The sequence below is a fragment of the Rattus norvegicus genome, chromosome 9 (assembly GCF_036323735.1).
Source record: "Rattus norvegicus strain BN/NHsdMcwi chromosome 9, GRCr8, whole genome shotgun sequence".
Taxonomy (NCBI): domain Eukaryota; kingdom Metazoa; phylum Chordata; class Mammalia; order Rodentia; family Muridae; genus Rattus; species Rattus norvegicus.
This window is the reverse complement of record NC_086027.1, coordinates 118,407,546-118,420,661: the sequence shown is the minus strand read 5'-3', so window position 1 is coordinate 118,420,661 and position 13,116 is coordinate 118,407,546. Positions and strand designations below refer to the sequence as shown.

The window sequence follows — 13,116 nt, the reverse complement described above, 5'->3', positions numbered from 1 at the left end:
GTCCATGTATAGTCTTTGGGTAGTGGCTTAGTCCCTGGAAGCTCTGGTTGCTTGGCATTGTTGTACATATGGGGTCTCGAGCCCCTTCAAGCTCTTCCAGTTCTTTCTCTGATTCCTTCAACGGGGGACCTATTCTCAGTTCAGTGGTTTGCTGCTGGCATTCACCTCTGTATTTGCTGTATTCTGGCTGTGTCTCTCAGGAGCGATCTACATCCGGCTCCTGTCAGTCTGCACTTCTTTGCTTCATCCATCTTGTCTAATTGGGTGGCTGTATATGTATGGGCCACATGTGGGGCAGGCTCTGAATGGGTGTTCCTTCAGTCTCTGTTTTAATCTTTGCCTCTCCCTTCCCTGCCCTAGGGTATTCTTTTTCCTCATTTAAAGAAGGAGTGAAGCATTCACATTTTGATCATCCGTCTTGAGTTTCGTTTGTTCTAGGGATCTAGGGTAATTCAAGTATTTGGGCTAATAGCCACTTATCAATGAGTGCATACCATGTATGTCTTTCTGTGATTGGGTTAGCTCACTCAGGATGATATTTTCCAGTTCCAACCATTTGCCTACGAATTTCATAAACTCGTTGTTTTTGATAGCTGAGTAATATTCCATTGTGTAGATGTACCACATTTTCTGTATCCATTCCTCTGTTGAAGGGCATCTGGGTTCTTTCCAGTTTCTGGCTATTATAAATAAGGCTGCGATGAACATAGTGGAGCACGTGTCTCTTTTATATGTTGAGGCATCTTTTGGGTATATGCCCAAGAGAGGTATAGCTGGATCCTCAGGCAGTTCAATGTCCAATTTTCTGAGGAACCTCCAGACTGATTTCCAGAATGGTTTTACCAGTCTGCAATCCCACCAACAATGGAGGAGTGTTCCTCTTTCTCCACATCCTCGCCAGCATCTGCTGTCACCTGAGTTTTTGATCTTAGCCATTCTCACTGGTGTGAGGTGAAATCTCAGGGTTGTTTTGATTTGCATTTCCCTTATGACTAAAGATGTTGAACATTTCTTTAGGTGTTTCTCAGCCATTCGGCATTCCTCAGCTGTGAATTCTTTGTTTAGCTCTGAACCCCATTTTTAATAGGGTTATTTGTCTCCCTGCGGTCTAACTTCTTGAGTTCTTTGTATATTTTGGATATAAGGCCTCTATCTGTTGTAGTATTGGTAAAGATCTTTTCCCAATCTGTTGGTTGCCGATTTGTCCTAACCACGGTGTCCTTTGCCTTACAGAAGCTTTGCAGTTTTATGAGATCCCATTTGTCGATTCTTGATCTTAGAGCATAAGCCATTGGTGTTTTGTTCAGGAAATTTTTTCCAGTGCCCATGTGTTCCAGATGCTTCCCTAGTTTTTCTTCTATAAGTTTGAGTGTATCAGGTTTGATGTGGAGGTCCTTGATCCACTTGGACTTAAGCTTTGTACAGGGTGATAAGCATGGATCGATCTGCATTCTTCTACATGTTGACCTCCAGTTGAACCAGCACCATTTGCTGAAAATGCTGTCTTTTTTCCATTGGATGGTTTTGGCTCCTTTGTTAAAAATCAAGTGACCATAGGTGTGTGGGTTCATTTCTGGGTCTTCAATTCTATTCCATTGGTCTATCTGTCTGTCTCTGTACCAATACCATGCAGTTTTTATCACTATTGCTCTGTAATACTGCTTGAGTTCAGGGATAGTGATTCCCCCTGAAGTCCTTTTATTGTTGAGGATAGCTTTAGCTATCCTGGGTTTTTTGTTATTCCAGATGAATTTGCAAATTGTTCTGTCTAGCTCTTTGAAGAATTGGATTGGTATTTTGATGGGGATTGCATTGAATCTGTAGATTGCTTTTGGTAAAATGGCCATTTTTACTATATTAATCCTGCCAATCCATGAGCATGGGAGATCTTTCCATCTTCTGAGGTCTTCTTCAATTTCTTTCCTCAGTGTCTTGAAGTTCTTATTGTACAGATCTTTTACTTGCTTGGTTAAAGTCACACCAAGGTACTTTATATTATTTGGGTCTATTATGAAGGGTGTCATTTCCCTAATTTCTTTCTTGGCTTGTTTCTCTTTTGTATAGAGGAAGGCAACTGATTTATTTGAGTTAATTTTATACCCAGCCACTTTGCTGAAGTTGTTTATCAGCTTTAGTAGTTCTCTGGTGGAACTTTTGGGATCACTTAAATATACTATCATATCATCTGTAAATAGTGATATTTTGACCTCTTCTTTTCCGATCTGTATCCCCTTGATCTCCTTTTGTTGTCTGATTGCTATGGCTAGAACTTCAAGAACTATATTGAATAAGTAGGGAGAGAGTGGGCAGCCTTATCTAGTCCCTGATTTTAGTGGGATTGCTTCAAGTTTCTCTCCATTTAGTTTAATGTTAGCAACTGGTTTGCTGTATATGGCTTTTACTATGTTCAGGTATGGGCCTTGAATTCCTATTCTTTCCAGGACTTTTATCATGAAGGGGTGTTGAATTTTGTCAAATGCTTTCTCAGCGTCTAATGAAATGATCATGTGGTTCTGTTCTTTCAGTTTGTTTATATAATGGATCACGTTGATGGTTTTCCATATATTAAACCATCCCTGCATGCCTGGGATGAAGCCTACTTGATCATGATGGATGATTGTTTTGATGTGCTCTTGGATTCGGTTTGTCATGGCTCCTTCTTACTGTTCCTACTCCACATTGTACTAGAGGATCTAGCAAAGAATTCTTTCATCTTTATCATAGACGACATAGTCTTATATTACAACCCCAAGGATCTTTAATTTAAAATACACAGGTTGCTCTGAGAATTAACAAAATAACAAGGTGTGCATGATATAAGGCCAATGTGTAATATGTAAGTGAAAACTGTATTTCTATACACTAGCAAAAAACTAAAATGCAAAACAATGTAATTTAAAACATCAGAGATATAAAGTAAAGATTAAATCTGAGGAAAACGTGCAGGGCTCCTAAGCAGGAATGACTGAGTTGGTGACTTAAGAAAAGTGCGGCACACGCCTTTTCACAAATGGAGGAACTCAGTTGTTAGAGCAGCATCTTTGTAGAAACCGAAAGGGATGACACAACGTGAGAGAGTTCAGACCCCTGACTTCAGTCCTATAGATGAGGCTTGTGAACAAAGGAAGACCACAGAGTGACTGTAGCCATGACAGAGTGACATGATGTAGAGGGACTCCAGAAGTAGATCCACAGATGTACGCACTGTGGAATCTGACTAAAGTGCCAAAGCAAATTCAGTGGGTAAAGGATTCTTTTCAAAAAATTAATTCTTTTATGTTATGAGTACAGTATTGCTATCTTCAGACACACCAGAAGAGGGCATCAGATCTCATTACAGATGGTTGTGAGCCACCATGTGGTTGCTGGGAATTGAACTCAGGACCTCTGGAAGAACAGTCAGTGCTCCTAACCACTGAGCCATTTCTCCAGCCCCAAGCCCTCTTTTCAATAGACAGTCCCAAAACATTGACAGTCACATGCGAGCAACAATAACGACTTGGTCCTCCACACCAACTAGAAAGCATCGATCTGAAGTAAGTCACTGACTAAAACCTAAGAGCAAACGTCATAACAGCTCCAGGAAAACAGGCAAAGCACTCAGATTTAAGAACAGCAGCAACATGGCAACTAACACAGCAACGGGACCTGAAAAGGAGAATACAAATCAAACAGCAACACCACAGCCTGCTGGAATGGCTGCCTTATAAACACTGCTCCCCCGAGGACTAGCAACCAGTGGTCTCTCGAGGTCCTCACACAGTGCAGGTGGGAATATAAAGCGGAACAGTAATTCTGGCAAACGGCAACTTCTTTGAAAATGAAGTATGCACCTGTCCCACGGCCTACCTCTCCCTCCCCTAAGGGTTTACCCTAGAGCAGTGACATCCACGAGTCTACACAAACACATATGGCTCACAGAAACCCTTAGCAGGGCACGGGTCCATTGGAACTAACTGACGGGCACATCTACATGAATAAATCACAAAGTAAGTACGCTGGTGAGAGAAAACAAAGATGAGTATGATTGTATTTATGCAAAGTGTGGAAAACACTAACTGTGGTGTCAGGAGGCAGGCCTGAGGTGTCAGGAGGCATGTCTATGGGGAAAGGAGGAGCGGCCACAAAAGAACACCATAGGGTAGAAGTGCCGGCCATGTTTGCTGTCTGGATGACGGCAACAACGTCACACGTGCACACAACTTGTCAAGTTGAACACTGACATGTGCACAGTTCATCATATGACAACAGCTTTGCAATATGTCTTTTAAAATGAAACGTGATCCTTTGGGGCCTGGAAGTATAGCTCAAAAGGTGAAGTATGTCCTTGGCCTGTCCACGGCCCTGGGCTCGATCCTCAGCGCAACCACCCCACAGCTCACCTATCATCCTTCTCAGGACATTTCGAAAGCTTCACGGACAATAATATGTTCTTACAAGCAAAGCCAAGTCGCACAGCAAAACAGTGGCGTCTAGACAGGCCAGAGTTTTTACCTGTAGGTTCCTCTTCAGTGACAATGATCTGTCCAGTCCAGGGTGCTGAAGGACGACCTGAACAGGACAAGAGTAAAAGTCACATGTTCACAGATGGGCTGTTGACTCTTTGGTAAACCAATAAACTGGCTGGGCTAGTCAAATAGGTTCTAGTTCTCCTATGTGAATGCCTGATGCATCTTTACTAACGTGTGTAAAGTCCTGTGCCCCTGACAGAGCCCAGAGTCTCTCTGGACTGCGCTGAATTTTCTGCAGTTCTACTTATGCGAGCTAACTGAGGGAATTGTGCTCCCATAACTGCTCAGTACACAGCCCCTGAAGCAAACAGGCTTTCCCATGCCTTCTTCAGAGATGGGGGCATTTGGAAGAAACATCACTAGGACAGTTATAAGCCCTGTAGTCCTCCATCTATTGTCATGAAAATAAGAGGAGGCAGAATTACTCTGGAGAGCCAAATGGGAGCAAACCCTTCCTGTTGTCTTTGAAAAGTATTGTCCACGGGAAGTCAGATTGGATCCTGAGGAAGGAGGGAGGAAGAAAGACGGTAAAGTTAAAGAATACCTCCTGCTGGGTTACCTCGCTCAGCCTTGATATGAGGGGACGTGCCTAGTGTTATTATACATGAAATGCCATGCTGCATTGATATTCCTGGGAAGCCTGCCCTTTTCTGAAGGGAAATGGAGGATATGAGAGAGAGGGGAAGAAGGGGTGGAGGGGGTATTGAGAGGTGAGGAGGGAGGGGAAACTGTGGTGGGGATTTAATATATAAAAGAAGAATAAAATTTTTAAAAGAAAAATATTGGGGGATCTATCTTGTAAAAATTTTTAAAAGAAAAAATATTGGGGGAATCTATCTTGTGACCCTGAAAACATGAAAAAAGAGAATGGTGGGTGGAAGAGAGGCCTTAGCAGGTAAAGGTGCTTGCTGCCAAGCCTGATGACATGAGTTCAGTCCCATATGGAAGAAGGGAAACTGGCTCCTGATAGCTGCTTGTCTCCTCTGGCTTCCACATGCACACTGTTGGCATGAATGCCCACATACAAATACACATATACACCCACACAGATAGGTATATGATAGATAGATAGATAGATAGATTGATAGATAGATTGATAGATAGATAGATAGATAGATAGATAGATAGATAGATAGATAGATAGGCAATGGATAGATGATAGATGGATGGAGATAGATAGATAGGCAATGGATAGATGGATAGGTAGATGGATGATTGGTATATAAAAGAAAGATGATTGATAGAAGATAGATGATAGGTAGATAGATGATAAATAGGTAGATAGATAGATAGATGATAGATGATAGATACATATATCATACATACATACTTACATACATAATTTAGGAAAGAAAGAATGTTTCCACCAAAGTCTACACAGGATACAGGAAGGCAGCAGATGACCGTGTTCCTCATTCACAAAAGTCTTATTTTACTAGAATTCATCAGGGAGTAGAGGAAAGTCTGAGATGGAATTGCCTAACTTAACAGAGAGGGAGTCTAGAGGTGATGTATCTTGGGTTTTGTGATATCACTAGAAGTAACTGAGGCAAAGAATAAACTTTAAGCGTGGCACGGACCCATAATCCTCCACGAGGGTTATCCTGTAGCCACTGGAGTATTTGGTAGTGTCTGGAAACCTCTGGATTACAACAGGAGAATGACACCATTGCCGTGTAGTAGGCAAAGACAAGGGCTGTCCACAAGCATCCCACATGCACATCCCTCACAACTGCTGGCCCAACTGTGACGAGGGCCATTGGACAGAATGAAATGTTACTATCTAGGGATGCCTACGATGCCGTTACAGCCCCTAGTATTGGGGATGCCGTACAGGTTCCCGTAGGAGGCAGAATTTATGTACATGGCTTTGACATTCAGACTTGGAAGATAAATAGATGTAAATAGGTAAAATGATTATTACTTTTATAGATTTTGTATTATATTTTAATTGTGTGTATGTGTGTGCATGTATGTCTTTATTGTTGTCGGTGCATGTGATTACACAGATGCCACATGGTACATATGGAAGTCAGAGTACAGGGGTCAGAACTCTCCTTTCACCACGGAGGTCCTGGGCATTGAACTCAGATAGTCCGGCTTGGCAGCAGGAGCCTTTCCCGGCTGAGTCATCTTGACAGCCCAAGATTATTTTATATTATCTAAATGGAAACTCAAATTTGCTTTTTAACCAACACAGAAAAGCTCACAGGGGTTCAATATTAGTGCTTTGATGAAGACCTCAAGGTCAAGAAATTCACTTCGAACCATAAATGAGGTCATATTTGGAATATATTAATAATGTGGATAAAAAAAGATCTTCAAGCTGTTTGCTCCCATATTTCATTCCTCACATCATGTTTAGAATACAGATACACTTTTCTGAGTAATGTTTTTAAAAAGATAAAATAAAATGAGGGTTTTAAAGAAAAAAAAAAACAAATTACTTTTTATGCTCTTGGGCTCACCCCAATCACGGGATTTTCTGATCAGAAAGGATTTCTTATTCTTGTCTCCCTCTAGTGGACGGGAGAGGAATTACTTGCAGTGACAGCTACCACAGGTTTCTTGGTTTTGTTTTGGGTTTTGGTGGTGGTGGTGGTGGTGTGATTGTTTTGTTTTGGTTTTGTTTTTTCAGAAAAGCTGCAGAGAAATTAAAACGACTTACTTTTAAGTCTGGCTTTCTCAGCTGGGTCCAGAGCAGCCACGGGCTCAGAAACTCGAGATGGCAAGCCTATTCCAGTTTTATTCACAGCACGGACTCGGAATATGTAGGAACGACCTTCTATCAAACCAGTGACTGGAAACCGAGCAAACTTCACAGGCGTGTCGTTGCACTGAGACCAGGTGTCTGTGCCCACCTCACACCTGAGGGAGAGAGGGATTAGCAGAATCTTACGAGGACTAAGGTTAAGTGAAGAGGGCCAAGGCACGAGTCCACCCTGTCACGTCAGATCTGACCTGTGTCAAAACCTGGAACTCCTGCATGGCTTCTCAGCTTAGACTTCAAACACTCAGTTCCTCTCAAGTTCAATATGTGTCATTTTAAATTTTTCTTTTAAAAATCTCAAGTATTTGTGTGTGTGTGTGTGCAAGTGTGTGTATGTATGTATCTGTGTGTGTGTCTGTGTGTATTAGTGTGTGTGAGTGTGTGTGTGTTTATAATATGTATGTCTGTTCATGTATGTGTGTCTGTGTATATGTCTGTGTGTGAGTGTGGTATGTGACTCTATGTGTGTTTGTGTACACAAGTGCCCCAAAGTGCATGTGGAAGTCAATGGACAACTTGAAGGAGTTTTTTCTTCCTCTGTCATGTGGGATATGGGTACCCATCCACCTTTACTCACTATGACATCTTACCAGCCAGCAACTTGTCATTTTTTAACATGAAGAACAGACCCTCAGACCTTTCTAAACTGTGTTTCAAGAAGAGAAGTGAGGGATGGGGGTAAGAAAACCATCAGATGTCCAGAATCCTTTTTATTTAATTTTTTAATGTGTATGGGTGTTTTGCCCGTATAAGTGCCTGTGCACCACTTATGCCCTGGTGCCTGCCAAGGACAGATGTTGGATCCCTTGGAACTGGAGTTGCAGACAGTTGTGAGTTGCCATGTGGGTGGTGGGAATTGAACCCAGGTCTTCTGAAGAGCAGCCAGTGCTTTAACCACTGAGCTGGCTCTCCAGAATCTTTATGCAGAAGAGGTTTAGGAAAAGGATCCCTCATCCCTGCCCCCACTGACACCTTTAATGTCACTGCTAGTAATTTCTCTGTCTTCTTTAGGCATTTTCTTTTAAAAGCAGAACTGCTGTGGGATAATTTGGGACCTAAAAAGCTAAGTGTACAGCTGGGCATGGTGCTGCACACCTGTAATCCCAGCATTTGGGAACCTGAGGTAAAAGGATCATGACTCTGAGGCTAGTCTAGGCTAAACAGGGAGACTCTCCAAAATGTGAACCGACCAAACGAAACAGAATGAAAAGCTATTTGCACTGCAGTTTGGAAAGCCGCTTGTTGTTTTCTTACTTGGTGATCGCTATGTTCTGTGTGAGTACAAGGGTCAGGAGGTTATTGTAACACTTTTTTTTTCTTTCCTTTTTTTTCGGAGCTAGGGACCGAACCCAGGGCCTTGTGCTTGCTAGGCAAGTGCTCTACCACTGAGCTAAATCCCCAACCCCTATTGTAACACTTTTGTTTCTTTTCTTTCCTCGTCCTCTACTCTGCCCTCTCTCCCAAGCTGGTTTTGAACTCGCAACCCTCGTGCCTCTACCTCCTAAGTACTGGGACCACATACCATGCCCAGCCATGCTTTTCTCTGTAACAATGAGGCTGATGATATCCACCAGGAAATGGAGTGTGGGGAAACTGATTTCCAGCTGCCTGCTACTGTAGCAGCTGGGACCCAAGACCCGAGTCAGAGAACTGCTCAGAAGATAATACGATAGTTCGTATGTCGATATCGAAGCCAGTCTACACAGCTTTAGGGACTCGATGTCTGAGCGAATTGTGCAGCATTGTGATACAGCAACTCCTTGTTTTTTTTTACAAGTCGTACACAATGCTTTAGCTTGAAATGCATCCCCAATATGACACTATGTTCAGAACGTATACAATTCCCATCTAGTTCTCATGGGAGGGCAGGGCCAAAAAACCTGGGAGATGGTTGGAGGAGGGGAGGTCTTCCCTTCCTCACTATCTTTTACATTCTTTGATGTGGATAATGACGGTTGCCTTTAACATTATGTAAGTTTCTATAAAATGTATTTGCAATTCGTGTCTCCCTAAATGTCTGCTTTGCAGGGTTTGGGGAGTTGCTGTGTGTGGGGAATGGCAGGGAGCCGAGGGAACTATAGCAGTTCTATCTGTGTCTCCCAAGGTCTGTCTGTCTGTTCAGGCACTGCCAACATGACTCCGTGACACTAGAATGTGCTTCTTAACCTTCATTTGTGCAAAAAAAAAAAAAAAAAGGTGGAGGGCATCTTCTCTAGAAGCTTCTACAGCGCGTTGGAGCAGAAAGAGCACTGACCTACAGTTGAGCTGTATTTGAATTCTAGCTCTGGGCTTCCTATGTGTGGCCTTAGGCAAGCTAACATTTCTTGGCTGGCATGTGGCTTGAGCCAGCTCTTTCTTTCCTACCTGCAATAGCAAGGCCTGTCCAGGATGGTTATGGATTAGTGGTAAATACATGAAGTGTTTAGAACAGTGTTTAGCCATCAGTAGGTATTAGCCATGCTGTGCTCATTTATAATGACCAGGGCAAGAGAAGAACAGCATGCGTGGATTTTCCTGTCTTCCATAAAGTCTGCAGATCCCTCAGCTATTTGTCAAAGACAACAAAGCAGAAACTGACAATAAAAAGGAGTTTGTTAAGCCTCCACATTTGTCAAAAGCAAGTGAATCTCCCATCCTATTGTCTATCTATGCTAAATAGAAAGAACTGGTTACAAACATTTCTCCCTCAGGTACTGAGAATAGTAAGTATACTATTTTTTTTACTTATTGTTACAAATAAGAGGTTGGATACATTGACATCAAACTGTCTCTAATTGTTTCCACAACCAAAAGTAAAAAGAATTGGAAGAAAACCTAAGAGGATCACAGACTTGGACCAATAGTTTGAATTCATTGCTTACATTGCCCAAACCCAGGAGATGTGTCAATGTATAAAATCCACAGATCTCAGGATCCATAGGTTCTGAAGACTATAGTCAACAAAGACTCTTGGGTAAAGATGTAGCCCAACACTGTGAATTTTTGTTACTGTTTCTTATGTAATATGGATAACTTAAAACCACATAGTAAGGTATAAGGAATTAATTTGTGCTCCCAAAGTCAATACTTTTAAGTGACTGCCATACTAGGAATGCAGATGTTCAGTATATTATTTCATTTCTACAGTGGCTTCTGCTATTAAGTTTACAAATTCATTGTATTTTTGCCAAGTTAGTGACTTGAATTGGTTGTCAAATTTAAAGGATTAATTAATGTAAATAAGTAGGTACTAACATGTATGTAGTTGTGTGTAATGTATGTACACACATGTATATTACACAAATTATATATATTACACACACATGCACACAAAGAGAGAGAGGGAGAGGAGGAAAAAAATCAGAGAAAGCCTTTCACTTAGAAATAATGGGAGAAATCAAGTGCACATCTGTACACCCACAGAAGTATGACTGAGGTAAGGCCAAGCACTAACTTATCAATAAAGTATCCCAGGATAGGGCTCCCTCCATCCACAGCTGGCTGCTTCCAAGAGATGATGATGTAATCTTTGTTAGCATCCAAAGACACCACATCCAAGGGTGCAGCAGGGGCTCCTTCGATCTCTGCATCAGCATCTGCAGAGACAAAGGGATCCTGTTAACTGCTCAGCCAGGCTCTGCCAGCTTGGCAGACTGAGGTCACAGTGCACACATTCCCCACACATCACAGAAGCTGCATATTTGGCTTCATAGAACAAGCTTCAAATCTCCTAATTTGCTTCGCAATATAACAAGGTGTGCTTTTCACTTTCGGGGGGAAGAACATCATGCTAGAGAATAAAAGGGGCTCTGAAAAGAAGTGATGAACTTTTTCTCCTCACCCTTGGTTCCCAAAATATACCCCCAAAATGAATAGGGAGACATCAGCTAGATGATTCGTGCCAGAAAAATCTATTCTTAAGACAATACTGGGCAATGGTACTTTATCTCCGACAGGCTTCCAAATAGATGAACAGCCCCCTCATGTTACCTAAGCATAGGGGTACATAGGGGAAGAAAAACCATGGAACTTTGCCCACCATTAAATGGGTATTGCCCTTTTGGAGAAGAAAACATCGCTTTAACCAAATGTGATGGCTACTGACATCTACTTGATTGGATTGAGAGGGATAAAGCACGCATCCAAATGTGTCCGTGAGTGTTTCCAAGGCCATTAGATCATCAGAGCTCTGGCCTGATCAAAGGTTTAACCCAATGATGGTTTAGCAATTGAATAGATTATTAGTAGGCAGTGGGACTGTGGGAGGTGGGGCTTGGCTGGATGACGCAGGTCAGTGGGACCTGCGTTTAAAGGTTATGTCCTGCCTGGCTCCCTCTTGCTACCTCCCTCTTCTTCTGAGCTGACATGAATTGAGGTGGTTCTAACACACACGGTGTCTCACTACAGGCCCTGAAATGTGGGACCAGTCTACCATGGGCTGAATCATGTGAACTAAACTAAATCTTGTGACAGAGCCTGGCAGATAGAAGACCATTTAAAAAAAAAAAAAAAAAAAAAGGAAAATCAACACACACACGATGGCAGTTCCCAAACCGAAGATACTTAGGAAAAAGAACTCTGACCCAAAGCCCACACTTGAGTTTAGTAAAGTCTACAATAATACAGAAAACAGAGGACACTGACTGTTTGTGCAGTAAGATCCCCAGACTGTAAGCCCTTCCCCATTTCTTCAGGCATGGCTAAATTCATGAATCATAAAGAAAGGAAATAAAAAATATATAAAAATATACCACCGGCAACCCTTTACCTGAGAATGATTAAGGCCACAGTAAGCATGGGGGAGGGGAACACATTGCCTATTCTTCTTAGCATGCAAACAGCCCTTTCATAGAAAGAATTAGCCAGGAGAGCCTGGGACACATAGGAGCCTCTTACCCAGGAGAAAACTCTTCTGACAATTCAATGGGCAATCAACCTTTCCCTGTGATCTACACTTCTGTGATGCTTGCGAGACGACAAGTGTTTGATACGATGGCAGAAACCTTTGCCGACTTCTGGGTTTAATGTTAATAGGTCGGCATTACTTGTGAAGAGCCCAGACTACGTGGGTTTTGAACACTCTGCTTCATGTCCCATAAACCATCAGGGCACATTCTCTGGGTAAAAGTGTCTCCTGCAGACACACTAAATGAGAAGGATACCAATAAACCATGGTCAAGGCAAAACATAGAGTCCCTTCATGCTATGCAACAGGAAACAAGTGCTTTCCTGGGCGTCTTTCTCTCTTCCCAGGCTTTGTGAGCAGGGCAGAGACAGAAGGAAGAGCAGAGCAAGAGTGCTTCATGCTGATGCTCGCAAGCCCAGGTACTAGAAGAGGCCACTCCTCTAGGGGAACAGCTAGCAACACCACAGACACGGCCTGGTCTTAGGGGCCTGTGACTCCACACATGGAAGGACTAATTCCCATGCTGACAGAGCAGAGTCAGCTAGCTGAGCAGCTGCTGAATTTGGGATGTAACATAAAGCAGGGCACACTGTAACAGACCACAGAAGACAGGAGGTATCCAGAGAGCCACACGGACCAGCATTTCTGCAATGCAGTTTGCAAGATGTCATTCAGGGGTGTGGGCTTGATGATCTACCAAGTTACTTAGGCATTCATCCACTTATGGCCACCTCTGGACCACAGCTTCCACATACTGATCCTGAGGAAACACTTCCCAGAAAATTCTACCTTAAGGACACTGGCCTCTTTCATCAGCTGTGGCTCCCACCCCAGCTGATCAACATTCGTTGTCCCAGAAAACCAAAGGTTTTACTTTAGTGGTCCATACTCCAAAACGCCACAAAAATAATCCCAATTTAGCTGTCTCTGGGGGAATAGTGGCCCCACTG

General features: G+C 42.6%; 1 protein-coding gene across 4 annotated transcripts in view; it reads right to left on the bottom strand.

The window, feature by feature from the left end:
• Myom1 (myomesin 1) overlaps positions 1-13,116 on the bottom strand; it is a 123,408-nt gene that overhangs the window by 65,293 nt on the left and 44,999 nt on the right. For all 4 annotated transcript variants that reach the window (XM_039083797.2, XM_039083799.2, XM_039083798.2 and 1 more), the window contains 3 exons: positions 10,715-10,856; positions 7,180-7,379; positions 4,495-4,551 (listed from right to left, as the gene is read on the bottom strand). In XM_039083797.2, the coding sequence (XP_038939725.1) occupies positions 4,495-4,551; positions 7,180-7,379; positions 10,715-10,856 (399 nt within the window). The remainder of the gene's footprint in view (positions 1-4,494; positions 4,552-7,179; positions 7,380-10,714; positions 10,857-13,116) is intronic.